Source organism: Lactuca saligna, chromosome 5 (genome assembly GCF_052625555.1).
Source record: "Lactuca saligna cultivar CGN05327 chromosome 5, ASM5262555v1, whole genome shotgun sequence".
In the NCBI taxonomy this organism is placed as follows: Eukaryota; Viridiplantae; Streptophyta; class Magnoliopsida; order Asterales; family Asteraceae; genus Lactuca; species Lactuca saligna.
In genome coordinates, this window is record NC_136421.1 from 227,722,961 (window position 1) to 227,744,030 (window position 21,070).

At 36.5% G+C, this 21,070-nt stretch overlaps 3 protein-coding genes across 3 annotated transcripts; 1 reads left to right on the forward strand and 2 right to left on the reverse strand.

Annotated features, from left to right (window-relative positions):
• Positions 1–277: 277 nt before the first annotated feature.
• Positions 278–4,713, forward strand: LOC145045752 (heat shock 70 kDa protein 14-like). The gene is made up of 10 exons (XM_078994076.1): positions 278–442; positions 1,116–2,347; positions 2,428–2,655; positions 2,742–2,840; positions 2,924–3,109; positions 3,192–3,386; positions 3,474–3,620; positions 3,699–3,848; positions 3,952–4,082; positions 4,182–4,713. The coding sequence occupies exons 2-10, from the start codon at positions 1,178–1,180 to the stop codon at positions 4,378–4,380; spliced, it is 2,505 nt and encodes an 834-aa protein (XP_078850202.1). The 5' UTR covers positions 278–442; positions 1,116–1,177; the 3' UTR covers positions 4,381–4,713.
• A 9,124-nt stretch (positions 4,714–13,837) lies between these two features.
• Positions 13,838–15,704, reverse strand: LOC144997037 (ras-related protein Rab7-like). The gene is made up of 7 exons (XM_078956856.1): positions 15,481–15,704; positions 15,227–15,253; positions 15,039–15,138; positions 14,786–14,932; positions 14,593–14,673; positions 14,376–14,521; positions 13,838–14,232 (listed from the first exon to the last, which is right to left on the reverse strand). The coding sequence occupies exons 1-7, from the start codon at positions 15,531–15,533 to the stop codon at positions 14,163–14,165; spliced, it is 624 nt and encodes a 207-aa protein (XP_078812982.1). The 5' UTR covers positions 15,534–15,704; the 3' UTR covers positions 13,838–14,162.
• Positions 15,705–17,278: 1,574 nt separating this feature from the next.
• Positions 17,279–20,809, reverse strand: PERK15 (Protein kinase superfamily protein). The gene is made up of 8 exons (XM_078994078.1): positions 20,320–20,809; positions 18,945–19,481; positions 18,645–18,731; positions 18,494–18,564; positions 18,339–18,415; positions 18,097–18,241; positions 17,864–18,025; positions 17,279–17,791 (listed from the first exon to the last, which is right to left on the reverse strand). The coding sequence occupies exons 1-8, from the start codon at positions 20,633–20,635 to the stop codon at positions 17,522–17,524; spliced, it is 1,665 nt and encodes a 554-aa protein (XP_078850204.1). The 5' UTR covers positions 20,636–20,809; the 3' UTR covers positions 17,279–17,521.
• Between the last annotated feature and the right edge of the window lie 261 nt (positions 20,810–21,070).

Sequence of the window (21,070 nt, forward strand, 5' to 3'; positions counted from 1 at the left end):
CAAAAACCGACTCAAGACTTGATCAGAAAAACACAAACCATTTTGAGACGACACTAATGTGTACCTCTAGATAGCTCTTGCGGAAAAAAAATGTATATCTCTAAGATAGAAGATTCATGAATATTTATAATTTCAGTGGGCCGATGAGTCATTTAGCGAGGGCAAGGCACTGAGCTATCTTAGGTCATGAAAACGAAACCCAATTAACTTTGGCCCCTAGCCCAAATTAGGTCAAAATGTAGAAGATATTTCTAGAAGCTGATTTCTGGACGAATCTAGTTCTGAAAAGAGCCTTCTATTAATTGTGAAAAATTCAACATAAACCCCTCCCTCTCGCCCCCATCCTTTTACCAGTCCACAGCTCGGCTTTACCAAAGTATTTGGAGAATTCAAAGGTTTTTTCTCTCACGCCGCAGCCTTACTCGATCTTCGTCTTCCCTAGGTTCGATCTCCATCTATAATTTATCAGATCGGGTATCGCTTTATAACTCTTTGTTACAATTAGCTTCCTAGATTTAATCTAAGTATGTTTACTGTTTTGTTAGTTGTGTTTGATTTGCTTTTTGATTTAGTAAATGCTTTTTCAGCCGTTTAATTTTACAGATTTAGTAGGTTTTGTGGTCGATTATTCTTGCAGTAGGAAAAGGTTAGGGATGTATACAGAATCGGACCAATGTCTTCTCGTGATGATTACCGTGTTGTGTTAGTTTGATAGAAACTGAAAGGGATCCCATTACTTGTTTCTCAAGTTTTTTTTTTTTTTTTTTTTTTTTTTTTAAAGCTGTACGATATTAAAAACTTTGACATGAATGTATTGTTATATTTCCAAGGATTGAAGCTTCCTGCTTTATACATATGAACTGCACACATCACAGTCTGTTTACATGTTAAAATTGCAGCAGTAAATCTGTTTGTTCGTATAGTCTCCGTCTAGAAAGAAAGGTAAACGTGTGAGGGTTGTAGTTCAAAGTCAAATCAATAATTAATAATGTGAAAGCTAATACTAGTACTATTGCTTACGTAAAGGAACTTCAAATTTCATCACATGGTGTGTACATATATAGATGAGTAATCGAACAATTGTTGACAAATCTAATTACCTTTCATCTGTGCAGATTGATTCCTGTGAGGCAGAGTAACTTCTCATTAATTAAACGAGTTACTCTACTCAGCAAAGATGAGCGTAGTTGGATTTGATCTTGGGAATGAGAGTTGTGTTGTGGCAGTTGCCAGACAAAGGGGAATTGATGTTGTTCTTAATGACGAGTCAAAACGTGAGACTCCTGCTCTTGTCTGTTTTGGTGATAAACAGCGTTTTCTTGGAACAGCTGGTGCTGCAACCAGTATGATGAATCCAAAAAACACCATTTCCCAAATTAAGCGGTTAATTGGGCGTCCTTTTTCTGATCCTGAATTGCAACAAGATCTCAAGGCATTGCCTTTTTCAGTTACTGAGGGACCCGATGGTTTCCCATTGATCAATGCAAGGTATCTTGGTGAAACAAAGTCATTCACCCCAACACAAGTTATGGGAATGGTTTTCTCAAACATGAAGACAATAGCTGAAAAGAATTTGAATGCAGCAGTTGTGGATTGCTGCATTGGGGTACCTATTTACTTCACTGATCTTCAAAGAAGAGCTGTAATGGATGCGGCTACTATAGCCGGTTTGCATCCTCTACGGTTGATGCACGAGACAACAGCCACTGCTTTAGCTTATGGAATATACAAAACTGATTTACCTGAAAATGAGCAGCTCAATGTAGCCTTCATTGACATTGGACATGCTAGCATGCAGGTATGCATAGCAGGTTTCAAGAAAGGTCAACTGAAGGTATTGGCACATTCATTTGACCGGTGTCTTGGAGGGAGGGATTTCGATGAGGTTTTATTCCAACATTTTGCTGAAAAGTTCAAGGCAGACTACAAAATTGATGTTTTCCAGAATGCAAGGGCTTGCCTTAGACTCCGTGCTGCTTGTGAGAAGCTAAAGAAGGTGCTCAGTGCAAATCCAGAGGCACCTATGAACATAGAGTGCTTGATGGATGACAAGGATGTTAGAGGGTTTATTAAAAGAGATGAATTTGAACAAATCAGCGCCCCAATATTCGAACGTGTGAAGAAGCCTTTAGAGAAGGCTCTTTCGGAGGCTCAACTCACAGTTGATAATATTTATGCTGTGGAGGTTGTTGGGTCGGGTTCAAGGGTGCCAGCTGTCATCAAGATTTTGACAGAATTCTTTGGGAAGGAGCCGAGGCGTACAATGAATGCAAGTGAATGTGTCTCTAAAGGTTGTGCTTTGGAATGTGCTATTCTCAGTCCTACATTTAAAGTTAAAGAATTCACGGTATGAATCTTTTTGTTTATACATGGCCTAATTTGTACTGTATTAAACGCTAATTTTGATTTTGTTTATTTGGTCTGAAGGTCCAAGAAAGCTTCCCTTTTTCAATTGCATTGACATGGCAAGGTTCTTCCCAAGAATCTCAGAATGGAAATGTGGAGAATCAACAAAGCACTATTGTTTTCCCCAAGGGAAATCCAATCCCAAGTGTCAAAGCTTTGACTTTTTACAGGGCTGGCACTTTCACAGTAGATGTGCAGTATGCTGATGTCAGCGAATTGCAGGCACCAGCAAAGATCAGTACCTATACGGTAAACATTGGTCACAGATTCAAAAAACTTTATAAAAATTATGCTGCTGATTGGTTATTGACTTTTACATTGACAATGGTGTCCAGATTGGTCCCTTCCAAGCAACAACAAAAGGTGAACGTGCCAAGGTGAAGGTGAAAGCCCGTTTGAATTTGCATGGAATTGTGTCTGTGGAGTCTGCACAGGTGGGTGTTTGGAGCTCCACATCCTTCAGATCTTGATAGTTAATATGAAGATTGTATTTTTAATATCTTTTTTGTGATTCCAGCTTATTGAGGAAGAGGAGGTTGAGGTTCCAGTGACAAAAGAAGCAACAAAGATGGATACAGATAAGGCTACAGCTGATGTGGCATCTGGTAACGAAACAGATGTAAATATGCAGGATGCCAATGTGGCTGAAAATGGTGCTACAGATACTGGAGATAACCCTGTTCAGATGGAGACTGATACTAAGGTTGGTATAATAATAGATCATGTGTGTGTGGGTTTAAACTTTAAAGTATAGATATAGTAAGATCTGTTATGTTGTTGTACAGGTGGAGGCTCCAAAGAAGAAGGTGAAAAAGTCAAACATACCCGTTTCTGAGGTGGTTTATGGAGCAATGCTAGCTACAGATGTGCAGAAAGCAGTGGAAAAAGAGTTTGAAATGGCATTACAGGACCGAGTCATGGAAGAAACCAAAGACAAAAAGAACGCAGTGGAAGCCTATGTTTATGACATGAGGAACAAGGTAATTAATTAATTACTAATAGTTTATTTTTTACATCTGAAAACTATATACATGATGATGAATGACAAATGGTCTTGTTTGATTCAGCTGCATGATAAACTGCAAGAGTTTGTAACGGATTCAGATAGAGAAGCATTAATCGGTAAGCTCCAAGAAACCGAAGATTGGTTGTATGAAGATGGTGAAGATGAAACTAAAGGCGTATATGTTGCCAAACTTGATGAGCTGAAAAAGGTGTGTTTTTGTTTTGTTTTCTGCACTTTTTTATTATTCATTTTCAGATGAAAATTAATACATAGAACACACGTGCAGCAAGGTGATCCAATTGAGCAACGTTACAAGGAGCACTCAGAAAGAGGATCAGCTGTAGAACAACTGTTTGGTGTTATTAATGCTTACAGACAGGCTGCAGCATCCGGTGATTCAAAATATGAGCACATTGACTTGAATGAGAAACAAAAGGTTTTAATCGTAAATTCTGTATTTTTCTATGCACCATTTTTTTTTTTTTTTTTTTTTTTTGTATTCTATTCTGACGTGGGTCCTCTCCTTCCTTCCTCCTTAGGTGTTGAATGATTGTTCAGAAGCTGAAAACTGGCTAAGAGAGAAAACACAACAGCAGGAGTCCCTTCCAAAACATGCTGATCCGGTTCTTTTGTCATCTGATATCAAAAGAAAAGCCGAGGCACTTGACAGGTAATTAATTGATCATTGGGTTTTTTTCTTTGTAAAATTTTTATTTGTGAAGAATATATTTTGAAAAAAAAAAATAGTTATTTATTTATTTGTTTACAGGGGATGCAGGCCAATAATGTCGAAACCGAAGCCGGCCCCACCGAAGGCCGCCAGCCCACCGGAGGCACCACCTTCACCAGCACCAGCCCAGGAAGGTGAGCCGCAAGCCACCACGAGCCCAGACCCAAACGCAAATGTAGACAGCAATGGGAACCCTGATGAAGCTGCAGTAGCCATGGAAACAGAGAAGCCTGAATAGAGCCAAAAGGTTTTGTAGTTTTGTTGATGGTGTGTGTGTGGGGGGGTTTCAATGGTTGTTTTATTTGTATACTATGGATTTTGGTGGGTGAAAACTGGAAAGGTGTCACTGGTATTTTTGGTGATGTCACGTATGTCTTGCTGTGGTCTATTTTGTTTTCAATTTTCATGGTTTAGTAGGTCTATGATGGTGATGGTAATGGTAATGGTGATGGTGATGATGAGTGTCTGTTGAAGTTAAAAAGTGCAGGAGTTTTGGTGTTTCTTTGGACGCAAATGAGGCCTGTATCTATTGTCCGAATTACTTTTTATTCAATGCTACTTTCATGTGTAATGAGATTGCCTAATGCAAGAGGGTTCATGTTACCACCAATTTAAAACGTTTTATTAACAGCACATAAATGGTGGAAATATTACTTACTAAGGTAACCAAATAGTGGAATTGATAGGTTAATTAAAGGGAAGGTTTGGCTATTGCATAATGCTTTTCAAAATGGTTTATTTTGACATGCTTTATAAATGAGGTTTCTAAATTTAAAATGGCAACACTACCATTAATGAACTCCTAGCGCTCTCATTTTTTTCCCTTCTTTCTTTTCATGCGTTTTTAGTCATTTTACAAGACTCATTTTGCTACTACCATAAAATCAATAAACGTTTTTGCCCAAAAAACACTTTTGAAGTTTAAAAAGCTATCCAAAACAACCCCTAAAAGAGGATGTGTTAGGGTTGTTTCTGATGTAATTAAAGTTGGCAATTATTTCATTCTCCTGTTTTTGCACATTATCTATTTGCCACGTAAGTTCCTTAAATTTTGTTATTTATTAAAAAAGCTACACTTGCCATTATTAATAAACAACTTTTTAAAAAAAAACCACTTAAATTACATGTTCCAACTCAATTATATGGCTAGACGTTAGTCAAAATGTGCCAATGAATACTGAATGGTACCCACTAATCTACCACCTTTTTTTCAAGTCAAAATGTGCTATTGAACACTTTATTTATTTATTTATTTTAACATTATGTACACATAATGTATTCATTTTTTTTGTCCCAAATCAGAATATATTTGACGAGAATAACCGATGCAAGCAATAATACAACGACAAAGATTCCGATTTTTTCTGAGAAAAGTAAACTTTGCTTAGTTCCTCAATTCTCACTAATTAGTGATTATTATCAAGACACTTTCCACAAATTAATGATGGTTAATGTATAACATCCCAAAATACTAATGTGAAAATTTCATTTTTAGTTCAACCATAAGCACTATTTAGTATCACCAATCATTCAAAAATATAAATTAATGATGGTTAATGTATAACATCCCAAAATACTAATGTGAAAATTTCATTTTTAGTTCAACCATAAATCACTATTTAGTATCACCAATCATTCAAAAATATATTAATGTAAAAACAATTATCAGAGTACAATCTATAAATCATAAAATTGCGAAAACATGGATGGATGCAGTGCAGTCATGTCGGGCCCTTTCCTTTTGTACCGAAAAAATTTGAAACCATAGAAATAAACTGTAAGCATAAAGCTTAGTGAGTTTCTCCAAAATACCACATACCAAAACATACAAGTGTCATGGGCTACCCCCGTGATCTTTCCTTGCAATGCCGAGGGCCAGATCCTGGTCTTACATATAAGAGCCATGGGCCAGATCCTGGTCTTTTATATAACTGCCAGGGGTCAGATCTTGGTCTTCTATATAATTGCCAGAGGCCAGATCCTAGTATTTCATGCAAGCATCACAGAAACAACTAGCATTCCACCTAACAAGTAATGGGTCGATATTAGTGCCTTCGACCCATGGATACAGTGAGAAGACTCACCTGAATCACAAAACCGACTTCAACTAACTGCTTCCCTGCCAAAAGACAAGTGTTCGGTACCTTTTATCAAACCACACAAGGCAAACGCTAAGTCTACCTTCTATAAATAGAATTTTGACCCAAAAGTCAAACCAAGTCCAAAAGTCAACCGTCAACGACAAAGTCAACAACCTAAAGTCAACTTGCCCATTCTCACATCATGTCCAATCCTTGGTAACATCGAGAGATCCCACTCAATCTGCTTCCAACTCATCGTGACTTACCCTGGCCAACCTAGTCAAGAAAAGTCAACGAAGCCGCCCTCACGTCGTGAGCTCCAATAAGATAACCCGAAACGAGGTCACTCATCCCTCACGTCATGAAACCCCCATGTCTCACGTTATAAGAATAGTCTGAAGAAAAAAGTCCATCTTTTAAGTCCTTAATCCATTAAGCCATGCACTCCAACTTTTCAAAGGGTCTTATAACTTCTTAATACACTAGAAAGTCGATACTTTTAAGACATATATGTCTAATATATGTCTAGATCTCATTTAGGTCAAAAGTTGAAGAAAATACATCCAACTTTCATGCAACGCTCTAAAAACTCAACCATTTTCTAGATCTAAACTCCAAGACACCCCTAAGGTCCTCATAACTCATAAAGTTGCCAACTTCATGGTTTCTATTCACTCAACATGTAACGACCCAATTTTCACGTCCAAAAATTTCGTTTTTAAAACATTACTTTAGAAAACGTTAATAATTAAAAACACTGTTTGATCAACCACATCACAACGTAAACCATGTCTAAAAGCCAAATCATACAACCAATCAAAATATCAGAGTATAAATCCCAGAGAAATCCAATAGATGTGGAAAACAGTGTGTGTGCATGATGTACCGCTACCGCGCCAGCTCCTTCCCCTTCGATGAAGAGGTACCTGAAACCAAAACTGTAAAATGTAAGCAAAAAGCTTACTGAGTTCCCCCATTGTACCACATACCATATAATCACATAACATACATAAATTTTCAGGCATATCTGGGTGCCCGACCTACCCCTTCGGTCCTCTCGACCGGATACTGCCTAGCATATCTGGGTGTTGGCCTCCCCTTCGGTCCTTTCGAGTGGATACTGCTTAGCATATCTGGGTGCTGGCTCCCCTTCGACCCTCTCGACCGAATACTGGGGACTATTTCACCCCCTACTACTACCACATAACACATATATCACATAGTCTATCTAGCATGGCTGGGCATGACCGCCCCTTCGGCCCTATCGACCGGTGTTCTGGGGGGACTATCTCCCCCTACTGTCACTAACACATAAACATAACACATGTAGTAGCAACCCTAGATGAATATCACAAAGACAATCATCTAATCACACATCTCCTACCGGTGGGCCGGTATTGTGGCCTTAGACCCACCGCTACTGGAAGGTAACTCACCTCGTAGTAGCTACTGATCTGTGTGGGAATAGTCTGTCTGCTGCTGCTGCTGCTTCGGAAATCCTCCGGCTGTAATTCCCACCAAACACTTAGTCAAATACTGCTAACTGTCCTTTGGGTAAAATGACCATTTTACCCCAGATCATGACCTAAGTCAAAGTCAGAGTCAACTTTCAGTTGACCCGGCTCGCCGAGTTCCTGTCCAATCGATTGACCTGGATTCTGTTTCTACTCGTCGAGTTAGGCGTTGACTCGACGAGTTCTCCTTCCAAACTGATGTTCAAGTCCTTCATCCTACTCGCCGAGTTGTATGAACAACTCGCCGAGTTCATCTTCATCCGATGAATAATATATACTGTGACTCGCCGAGTTGTATGAACAACTCGCCGAGTCTGTTCTTGATTCTAAGAAGATTGCCTTGAACTCGCCGAGTCTGAGCATCGACTCGCCGAGTTCCCTTATGGGTGAGTTTTGGCTTCCAACTCACCGAGTCCACCCTGGACTCACTACACAACTCGGCACAACGAAAAAGGGGACAACTCGGAGACTCGCGACTAGACTCGCCGAGTCAGATGAGCGACTCGCTGAGTCTGCTTCATGCAAGAGCCATAAACGCGATTTTGCTCGAATCCAGTCCATGCCATTCATAGATCTAGGTTCCTAGAGCATGAATAACACGTAAAGTTTCCAACTTTACGTGTAAATATCCATCCATGAGGTTTTAGGGTTCAAAATGCACCAAAAGAGTAGATCTAAGGTCTTCGTGCAACATGGGTCCATAAAGGTAGTAGATCTGAGCTCTTGGAGCTCAACCATGCCTAGATCTAGAGGTTACTCAGCTTATTACGAACCCCCAACCATACACAAGCTTGGAAATGGTTCAAGAAAGACTTTAATGGAGCTATAAGGGACTATAAGCATGAAAACAAGGGGAAAATCGAGTCATACCTTAGGGAACACACTGGGATAGCTCAAAGAAGCTTGACCTCCTCTTCTTCTTCTTGATCTACTCTTTTTCCCACTCCAAAACTTCAAGAAGGCACACCAAATGCTTCAAACTCACAAAGAAACAACTCTTGAACAAGGTATAGAGCTCTGAGGGTGAATGGGGGCGAGATTGGGGCGGAATGAGAGTTTAAATAGGGTGCAAACCCCTGAAACTTAGGGTTTCATCCAACAGTGGTGACTCGCCGAGTCCAGGATACGGACTCGCCGAGTCGCCAACTTAAAACTTATCCCGGGTCCCGGCTCTACTCGGCGAGTCGGACCTATGACTCGCCGAGTCCAAGGCTAAAAAAAGAAAATACTCAAATAAGATTTACATACCAGGAACCAGGTGCTACACAACATGCTTAATCAAGAAGAAAAGTAGGACAAAACTTAGATCTAGACTTATATAACCATAAAGGTAAGAGCTTTATCACTTACAATGGTCCAAAAACAATGTAAGGTCATATTGATGATGATTCCTTGCAAGCCACAACACAAGACCACCTTCTTCTTCTTTCCTCCTTCTTTCGATCCAAGAAAAGCTCCAAAACCACCAAAGATCAAGCAAGGATGTGAATTAGGGTTTCTATGAGGTGAAAGAGGGTTTTGGGCTGATAGGATACCTTAAAATGAGGTTAGAGATGCTTAAATACGAAGGAAACCCTAAAAGAGCATGGGCTTGGGCTGCAGCGCTCCTCACATCGTGAGCACTTTGTGTTGGATTAGGTGTCTAAGCCCATAACTATAATTAATATATACTTGAATTGATAGTAGCACAACCCTTTTGGGTTGTCCTCATAACTAGCAACTAGATAGGATGACTTTTGAAGAGAAAGGTTGAATTTATTATTTGATTAATAAATTTGATAAATGATTTATTAATGTATTATGAAAATAATATATTAATTAGAAATCATATTATTTAATTAATAATTAATCAGAAATTAATTGGAATTAATTTCAGGAATAAAAGAATTAATTAGAAGTACAGGGATTAAAGCGTAATTATTCAATTGTTGAATAGGAGGTTCCAAAACCTTCCTAGGAAGATGGTGAGCAAAATTCAGATAATTAGGGCTTCTAGATTATCCAATGTGGATAATTATGGAGGTGGATAATTACAAATTTGAATTAATAATATTTTTATTCAAATTAGGGTTATCCAATGTAAATAGACCTATAGGGCTTCATATTTTCAGCCACTCAAAACCCTAGAAGGATAGCCCAAAATCTCAAGCCTCCTCCCCTCTCTCCTCTCTTATCCTCTTGCTTAGTTTGGGTGTGAACCATTAGAGGCGTGACACTTGTAACGCTTGCTTGCAAGGTTGAAGAAGACTTGGATTTTGATTGTTATTACAACATAAAAATCAAATGTATGTTTACTAACCCTAGTTATTATTTTCAAAATTATAATAGTGTAATTAGGGTTTTCCTTTTGATGTTTAATACTTGTATGTTTAATTAGAGAAAACAAAGATCTACAGATATTAGGGTTGCATGCACACAGAGAGATTGTTTGTTTTCTATTGAATTTGATGCAATTGGTTGGACTTGATCAATTAGGGTTTATCGCAATTAAACCCTTTGGACTTAGGGTTTTCGCAATTTAGGGTTTGCTAAACCTAGATTTTGAAAATTTGGAAAAGGGTTTTAACCCTTTCCTTTTTCCTTTAATTTTCGAAAATTAGGGTTTCCTAACCCTCTAGATTTTCGAAAATATGATAAGGATTGAAATCTTTGCCTTCCTCAGAAGACATCCTCAGGGATTCTCCCTGTGGCATTGTATCGGCCAAAAACTTACACCAACTTAAAACTCTGGTATTTAGTTGTCTGACTACAAAGTCTATTTTTTGCTTATTGCTGTAATTGCAACTTTCAAATACCATCTTCATCTCGGAGATCTAGTCCATGATCTCTACTGGCTTTAGGCTTCCAGACAGACTTGGTAGATTGACACCCAAGAAGCTCTTGTACATACACCTATCTCTGTCAATCCCTCTGTCCATATCATTCCTCCTTACCACTCAGGGTTCAACTTGACTCACGATACGACTGTAATTTCCCTCCTTCGATAGTTCTTCATTCAGTTCGAGCTGCACCATAGGTATAGTAGGTTCATCCCTATTAATAACATTTGTCTAATCTTTTCCCTTTTTTCGGCCATCATAGCCCGAATCATTGCTTGGACTCCTGCCATTGTGATTGGATCGGGTGTAGCTGCTACCTCTGGTGCACGTTCAATCCGTCCTGGCTCAGGCTGTTGGTTTCCATTAGTGTTTCCTAATCCGCTGCGTGTTCTCACCATGTCGATGTATACACCCAAGCAGATGTTTGGTGTACAACGACAAGAATAGGGAAAGTTTTATTTATGATAGGCGCATACATCTTCTTATTACTCCGAAAGGTTACATGCGAGTTCTAATATCGAAATTAAACGTTTAGATATGTGAACATCTAAGGTTTCTAGATTCAGTCGACAGTAGACCATAGATCCGATCAAATAATAGCATCCTGAAGCATATAAATCATTTTATAGCTATACATAAATCATTTAGCACATAAAAGCAATTTAGACATCTTTTCTAAAATAAGCTAGTGCTTGTGTCTGTTCAAGTTTATTTCCAAAATATAGTAGACACTCATCTCACAATCATCGCTTAGCAATCTATGTTAACTCTAGAAATCCTACATATTCCTAGTTCATTTAAAATAATGCTCTGATATCAACTGTGACATCCTCAATTTCACAGCCATAAAAGACTGATTTGTTTATGCTTTATTTAAAAATCAGAGTATCGTTTTAAAGAACAATATTGTGGAATTTGTTCCCAAAAATATGATAAAGATATTATCAAAGCATTTCTGAAGAAATATATTTTAATTATATTAAAAACGTTAGGATGCCATTGTCATTACAGTACATAAGCGTAAACGGAAATAGTATTGGGCTTACACACATCTATTATTCTATTGGCCTATAATCCATAATTCTCTCAACTGTCTTTTCCTTTGACGTCACATAGTATCATTATCACAAAGTCTCAGTCTAATATTTATTGTGACTAATTATTAGTATAGATTCATCGTTAATTCAAAGTCTAATTCAAGATCTATCAAGTAAGGAACAATCTGGTAGGAGCATATCAAAGGTAGAGTCCGTTTGGTATACAAAGTATACTATTTGGAAATCTCACTTTAAACACCTCACTAAATCCAACGTAGACGTCATCCACGTAAGTAGATCAATCAATATAACGACTTGAAATCAATGATAAATCTTGTTTATAGGTTCATAATAATGATAATGCACTTAAACATAAGTTATACTTGAAGTACATAAGTTATACTTGAAGTACGATAAGCATAACTCAACTTACAGGTAGTTTAGCGAGAAACCAGACTCTATACGGGCAGAACTTCTAAACCGAAAGCTCTACTTCTCGGGGATTTATGGCGCTCAGGGGCTTCACTACTAACACCTAGGAAGGGCTAGAGAAAGGCATTGGGGCATTAGGGGGGGGGGGGAGTTGGATAGAAAAGTGTGAGGAATTGAGTTATTTTCGTCATGTATTTATAGGCTGGAAAGGGCCCGTACGCTGCGCGTACTCCATCATTACATTGGATGTAATGTGCCACGTGTCACAATCAAGTGGCTGGAAAGGGCCCGTACGCTGGGCGTACTCCATCATTACGACTTCCTTTTAGATCACTAAGGCTAAAAAATATTTTGTCAAAAATCTACGTTTTACAATACGCATAGCCGTGTCGGTTTAATCGCGAAACTCCGACGGATTATAACTTCTTTGTTATAAGTCGGATTTTAGCGTTCTTTATATCTTCAGAATCTTTGTTATAACTACTTCAACTTTCTTCAAAGATATTGGGTTTAATTATTATTTTATTTTAGGCGCGTATTTTATCCCTATTTTATTATATTGTTATAAGCATGTATATTGCACATAATTTACACGTAATCACATAATATTCAAATAATTCTTCCTCATTACTTCAATATAGGTTACAATTGTTGACCTTAACTATTACATCATTATAATAATGCTTAGCTGGAAACGCGGACATTACATTATCCACTATTGATGAAGAGTTACTGAGAAGCGGCGCTCTGAGCACTACGCTTGTCGTTCTGGGGAGCAATTTGGTACCATTTTGGCCTGTTATGGGCCTTAGTGTTAGGACATCGGGGCCTAAGCACGAGGCCACGATGGCGAGGGTCTGGGCCTAACACTTACACCGGGTAACGACTGTTAGCTATGTCGTCCTTTGGATAGTCGTCTCGTTATCTTTGGCGTATTCCCAGATGGATATGTTAACAATCACGTATTTATTTAAATCAACGATTATAATTTTATATAACTAAAAAATATCTCTTAATTAATAACTTATTTGAATTAATTGGTTTAATAATTATGAGTTTTTACTATGAAAGTTTAATTAATTTTGTAATCATGGTTTTCACGGGTTATAAACTAGTTTATACAATCAATATAGGATCTTATTTTTGAAATTAAATAATAAACTAATTTAGATTTAGATTATTTAATTAATTAGTCAATAAAGATTACTATAATGTCCTTATCATTTGGGTTTATTGTTACCCAAAGAGGCTTTATTTTAAAGTTTAGAGATACAAAATGTCGACTTTCCATAATTTGGGGGCAGAGGACCTTAAAGCATTCAGATGTTTAATTTGATGCTTCTTTTGAGATTGATGATATTTGCTATTATAGGAGAATGATGGAGCGTTATACTGAGACACTACATGTTTCCTTCCTATACCTTTGTGTGAGTTATCTGATGAAAGATTATTTTATAAATCTTTAACACTTAGGTTGAATATTATTGAAAGTTCTCTAACTTGGCACATTTGTTGTAGGTTATTTGGATAAACAAGTAGTACCCAAATGGACATTTGCGTAAAAGAAAGACAATAAATGGATTGTTTTATTTGTTTATTTTGTTACGATCCTTATCAAAATAATCTTTTAATTTATTGTATGAGTATTTTATTCATTGTATGGACTCGATAGAGTAGTTGTAATAGAGGTTAGACTAGATAAGAAAAATATTATATTACAATTTGTAAACAAGTGATTACCATAGTCAACCAGGAAAGTACAACAAAGACTAGAATCTTGGAGGCTTCCCGACATCTGGTGTGGATGGCGAATCAAGTGGGATCCATGAGGTATGTTTCCTTGTTGTCATGTTGCCTTGATATTGTTAGGATCATATTATCATGTTTACTATTTTTATTTAATAAACTACGACCTATAGGTCTTTGTAAAACACTTTAAAAGGCATTTCTAATACTATAATAGTTACATGTATCGTTGCCTAACTATGTCACCAGAAGGATTGGAACATTATTATCTTTGTCAAATAAAATAATGACAGCTGTAAAAAAGTAAAAAAAAAATCCAAAAATTCAGGGTAACATTGATATCAATGAAGGGATAGCATGAAAGCTTCATAAACTCCATATACGATGTGGTTTAACATTCACATCCATAAGACCTATGTTGACGCCCTTCTCCAGTAACATCAATCGTCTCAGGAAAATACCTATAACAATAACCAAGTTACTCACATGTAAAAATTAAAATGGTATTTTTTTTTTCTCATTCAAAAAGGTGGAACAAGGCGTTAATGCCCTCCTTGTAATCATCAAAATGAACCCTAGAAAGCTTCTTATGAGTAAAACTTACGTTTCTTCCTCTGGTTCGTTCTTAACAGCATTTGTTGCTATACATTGGAAAGCAGCTTCCACATTAATTCCTTCTTTTGCAGAAGTCTCAAAGTAAGGTATGTTTCCCTTGGATGCACACCATGCTTTTGCTTTCTTCTTAGAAACCTGCAATCAGTAGTTATGTTACTTCTTAATGCCTTTTAAACATATGGTATAAAAGAATTCCATTAACCTACCACTCGACCATTGGCTCCATCAATGTCTATTTTGTTCCCCAATAGAACAAAGGGAAAGTTATCAGGATCAGATGGACTTGCCTGAAGAAGAATGAAGACACATTTTTTTTTTCTTCAGAAATTTGGTGAAGGAAATCGGATACAGAATATCAGAAATAAATATATAACATGGTTGGATTGAATCAATAATCACCTGAATTAAAAATTCCTCACGCCAGTTGTTAAGACTATCGAATGATTTCATGACATTTACATCATATACAAGAACACAACAATCAGCACCCCTGTAGAAAGCTACACCAAGGCTTTGAAACCTTTCTTGTCCAGCAGTGTCCCATATCTTATAATCAAAAGACTATAATCAATGGTAACATAAACACGCAAACAAAAATTTATACAGACACACAGTGATAACAAATGGAATTGTATTGGAAGCTTCATCTCACCTGCATTGTGAAGAGCTTGTTTTCAAATTGAACCTCTTTTGTTAGGAAATCAGCTCCAATGGTTGCCTTGTACTGATTGCTAAACTTACGATTCACATACCTATCAAAATTATTCAATGTGAAACGAAATCAGAATCCAGAAAACATCAACATACTTGAAAATAAGGAGATCGGTAATTAGAATTTACTGGTTCATCAGAGACGTCTTCCCAACCCTACAACAGATTATTAAATAAACGTAGATTAGCACAGATATTGAGGAAAGCTTCTATCAGATACGTATTAATCTCCAAAGTCCAATCAGAGATCAGACAGATTCAATCATAAGTTTTCTGCAATAAACATGATTTGAATCTCGAAAATGATCAAACAGAAACCTCAGATTCCAAACATTTATTCGGTTTTTTATTTGTTTTGCATTTGATCGCATTTTATTATTTACCCGCTGTCTCCGAGGATGATGACCTTGAGAAGCATTCTCCTTCGAGAAGCCATACTAACACTGATCTATCTTCACGACCAGCAATATCTGTGTGTGTTTATGGTGTAGAGACGTAGAGAGAACGAGAGAATCTGCAGTTTCGTTTGTAAAAATGCAGATGATGAACAAGAACACGCGGCAAAATAACTGTAGAAATTAGAAAATTAATAAATGAACCAGCGATAACAAATATGTTATTGCACTTTAGGGCATACATGATTAATCTGATGGGGTTCTTCAGACTTCAGAGGTCTAATAAAGTAATAAAGTAACAATCAATGGGTGCTATAGTTTTCGTACTCCTTAAATCCTTAATTAACCTTTAATTACCTTCTAATATCACTCACATAAAAAATGATTGACTTTTTTTTTTTTTTTTTTTTTTTTTGTTTATTATTATTATTATTATTATTATTATTATTATTATTCCTAAAAAAATAACAAAGTACGATTTTCTATATTAGCGGGTAATTAGCATAACTCCTATTAATATTTGTCTTGATCCACCCAATCTCTTTTCCATATATGTTCTCTTACTCTTTTTTCATACAAATACAAACGAACACATGGGCTATTTTATATCACACACAATTAATATGAATGCCATTTGATTCCTCACGAGTTCATAATTGACAAACAAATTTCGGGTTATAAAATAAAATGAATCGAATGATAATACAAATCAAAAGTTTTCACCGTCATCAAACTAGGATAAGAAGTATCAAATCAAAGGCTTTCACCATTCTATACACATCCAAAACCTTATAGAGACAATGAATAGTTTTCTCATTGACCGGATATTATTTTTTATTGATAGCTTTAATATATATTTTTTGATGTCTTATCAAATATTATATTTTGATTTTTTTTTTATCTGTTAGATGTTTAACAATCGTGAAAGTTTAATAGAGAGTGGGTGCAGAATGTTGCACGCTCTCTTAGGTATGTGGTTGTTATTAAAAGAAAAAAAGACAAAACCAAGTGATAGTGTCGAAAATTATTTTAATGTGTGATCGGAGTGATGTGTTTGGAAGTATAGATATGGGACAAGAAAAACAAATTGTCTGCTTGTTAACATAATCATGAAAAATGAATTACAAGTTAACGTAAATTTGAGAAAGAATAGTCTCCATTGAATTTTTCTTTACCTGATCATCTTGGCCCAAATTGACTTGGTTTATGATTTTAATTTGTGACAAACATTATTTAAAGTTGGCCGAAAATAATGACACAATTCCGGGAGATCGTTTGTGATTGATGGATTTTCTTGTGACATAAAATGACAAGGTGATTTTTAGTCAATGACATTTTCTTTATTTTATTCATTCTATAATACAAAATAAATTTTCAACAATCTTAGATAAATACCACCAAAAGGTTAACAGCCATCGTAAAGTACTTAGATTTAATTCAATCGTTGAGAAAATAAATCTTTAGATAAATAGCACCAAAAGGTTAACCCTTTGTATCATTCCATATACTATACTATGAGTTGGTGTAACCAACAAACATCTTTTTTTTTTGCTATTTTCTGAATAATATAAATATGTAACGCATTATTACAAATTTATATATACGTATTTGATTACAGTTTTTAGCGACCTTGGATTGATTCATTCAGTTTGGCTTATTTCGTTTTACCTACGACTGATTGTAGACAATACAATACAATACAATCGAAATTGAATGGCACAGAATTGCAAAATAATTTTACATGAAAATGAAAATGATTTTTATACCAATCTTATCTATACCTTCGTTTGAGTTCATTTCTTTTAATTCTGATTATCATAACTTGAAATAACATAAAGTCACAAACGCATCCAAATATTGTCCTAGAAAACCTCCCACAGCTAATATCACACCAAAACATTGGGGTCCTCAACTAATCAAAAACCAAAATCCCGAGTCTGTTTCTGTTTCTGTTTCTGTACAACGATAAAGCTCTATATAAACACAATCATATCTTATCTCATCCAAATAAACTCTAAAATAATTATAATTATTGTTTAACTAGTTTGGTCGAGCCTAGATCATGTGTCGAACTACTAGATCCAGATGGCTGCTGACCAAAACTTGTGGTGGGTGCACTCCATACACTCGAGTTATTTTGACTCTCAAATGCCATTTTCTGAAACTTTTTTAACTCTTCTCTATACTGTGCAGTATCAAAATCAGAGCTCTCATGAGAAGCGTTAAATTTTATGTGCCCAGGTTTCAAACCCTCGTCTAAATCCTCTAGTGGCAGGTTCCCTTCTAACGCTCTTGCTATCTGCAACATACTCTTTGTGTTTCAGTTATATTGTTATAGTCAGGCAGGTTTTTAGAAATAAATAAAACATACCTGGGTCATTGATGGCCTACGCCTTGCCAAATGACGTACACAAACAGCAGCACAAGCAATCATCCGAGACATTTCACCAGAATCATAATCATTATTTAGCCCCGAATCCACTAAAGAGCTGAAGTCACCATTTTCTAATGCTTCATTTAGCAATGGTCTTGCCTGTATCAAGCACAATTTTCAGAAAACCTTTACAAAAAAAAAAAAAGGATAACTCATTAGTCGTTATTTACCCAGTCGACAATGTTATCATCCAAGAATTGGGCTTTGTCGATAGGTCGGCGTCCAGTAATCAATTCCAGAAGCATCACACCAAAGGAAAAGACATCTGATTTTTCTGTTAGTTTTCCGGTAAGAGCATACTCTGGAGCTAAATAACTGCAAAACAAAAATGTGTTTTGTGTGTTTAAGAATATATTTTAGTATTAATTATGTATTTCATTTTTTAAACTGGGAGAAATTATAATTATCTGACCCAAAAGTTCCCATCACGCGAGTCGAAACATGGGTATCGGTTTCAGAAGTGAATCGAGCAAGTCCAAAATCGGCAACCTGAATAAATTAAAATAAAAAATGTTCATTTCACTAAAACATATTATTATTATTATTATTATAAAAAGAAGTTTCTACCTTTGGCTCAAAATTGATATCCAGAAGTATATTTGCAGACTTGATATCACGATGAATGATCTTAGGTTGACCTGAAAATGCAATTTAAATTATTTCAACTAAAATCTATGCTCAAAATAGCTTTGTAAAGCAACAAAGAAAGAATACTCACAATCCTCATGCAAATATGCTAATCCTTTTGCAGATCCTAAAGCAATCTTCATCCTCATTTCCCAATTCAAAGGCCCACGTTCCTTTCCTGCCATGTTAACAACCTATTAAAGCTTCATACATTTTTCCAATTTAGCCTTTTTTGAGTTTTGGAAAAATAAATATCATGTTTTTTGTAATTCACAAAGCAGAGGGTATGTAGAAGTCTAAAAAGGAGTCAAGAAACTTGTATTTTGCATATTTATTATCCTATGAAAAACTTTCCGGAGGATTATTGGTTATTTAAGAATGTTCTTTTTACCATGTAAATGGAACTCAAGGGTCTTGTTTGGAACAAACTCATAAACGAGCATCCTTTGAATCCCAGAAATGCAGTATCCAACAAGTGTTACAAGGTGTTTATGATGAACACGACTAATTATAGCAACTTCAGCCTGAAACTCACGTTCCCCTTGTCCACTTCCAACTTTCAGTTGTTTAATGGCAACTATCTCACCATTTGGAAGGACTCCTTTATGGACATACCCAAAACCACCTTGACCAAGGAGATTCACTTGTGAAAAGCCTTGTGTTGCAGTTGCTAATTCTTCATAACTAAATATGGTCTTGGAGTTTGGGTAACCCTGACCCATTGTTGATTGTGGCTGTGGGTTTTGCTTTTCAGACCCTGCACTGCTTGTTGAATGTGGTGGAGGAGGGGCTGAGGAACCCAGTGAAGATAACTGAAAACATGATGCGTTTAGTGGCGAATTGGTGGACTTTGGTGGCAATCCGTTTGTATTTTCCTTTGATGAAGGAGCATTGTGTTGCCAGTTTTGAGGTGTGATCCCAAATTCATCTACAAAAACAAAACCACAAGAAATTGTTAATGTATTAAACCACTGTATTAAGTTAACACTAAGACACTAAATGGTGTTGTGTATTCTGTAGGGCAAAAGATTAAAATAAATATTTGTGAGAAAAAATTTGTTGTGAAAGCACTTATTAGCCTAGTCCAAAGTGTTAAATGATACGGCACAAGATCGAGTTTTATTCATTTAGAAATTACAGTCTAGTAGTCTACTGCAACATTTGAATTTCTCAGAAGAGTTTCATTACCCTTTCTTCATTGAAGTCAACAACTCATAGTATAACTTAATAATTCACTAAATAGGTTAGGCTATTTTATGTATAAATTCTTACAGGAAATCCTGGATCGGGAATTGATGTATGTGGTGTAGTTTGTCTTGCATGAAATCACATATAACATTCATTTCTAAATCTAATCCTCTACAGCATCAGTCCATGAACTATATGAGGCAATCAGGCAATTGCTCTATGAATTGTAATGCATTTACATTTTTTTTATCTATTCACTATTCACTATGAGATTCAGATTTAGTTAACTAGGTCACCTCAAAATTGAAAGTGAGTATTGTGGAACAAACAATTAATAATTGAAACTACTCATCTAACATCTACTCTGCCCCAAAATAAGTCCAGATTCGATTTACGTGCTTTCTTCTCAAATTTTTGATACGAAAAACATCATGTCTGAGAAAATCTATGATCGATAGTAGGCAGGAGGGAGGAGGGAGTATCAACTATCAAGCACCGAAACAGCCATTAAAGTCGACAAAATACTAAAATAACCTATCAAAAATCAAATGAAGACATGGCATCATCAAACACCTAACCTTTAAACCCTAATGGAGCAGAAGACTCCGACAAGGCAAGACGACGTCTCTTCCGTCTCTTGTACCAAACAACGAAAACGCCAACGAAAACAAGCACAACAGCACCGCCAATGCCTATTCCGATTCCAAGCGCAACCAATGCACTGTTACTACTAGATCGATTTTGAGCCGGCGGCGAAAGAGTAGGTTCAGAACCAATAGAAGTTGCATTTGTTGGAGGAAGGAGGGGAAAGGTCGCTGTCGGAGAGGCAGTGGTGTTGGTTACTGACGGATCGAGAGGTGACGGCGGAGAAGTTCCGGGAGCCGGCGAAGACATTGGCGGCGGAGCCACCAGACCTACTAGCACTATAGGTTAACAATCGATTATCAGAGAGAATAAAAGCAAAAACCCGCTTTTCAAAGGACACATTGCATTTGCTCACATGATCGAGAAAGATGGCAGGAGTGTCGTAGAAGCTGAAAGCATGAGAATAAGGCTAAACGACATCGCACCGGATTCTAGTCTAGCCCTTGAGATTCGTCAAATTGTCTGAAAATTTTCATTTACATACTTGGCATTCTCACAATTTTTAAATCGTGCCCATAACTTTCTTCCAATTACTATTAACTACCCGTATTGGCGTATCATTTATGAAAACCATCAACACTACATGAAATCAAAATTAGATGTAACAAAAGGAACAAAATAACAAATCTAGATGTAAGAATCCAAATTTTATAAAATTAACAGCTATAGAAGATTTTAAGTACA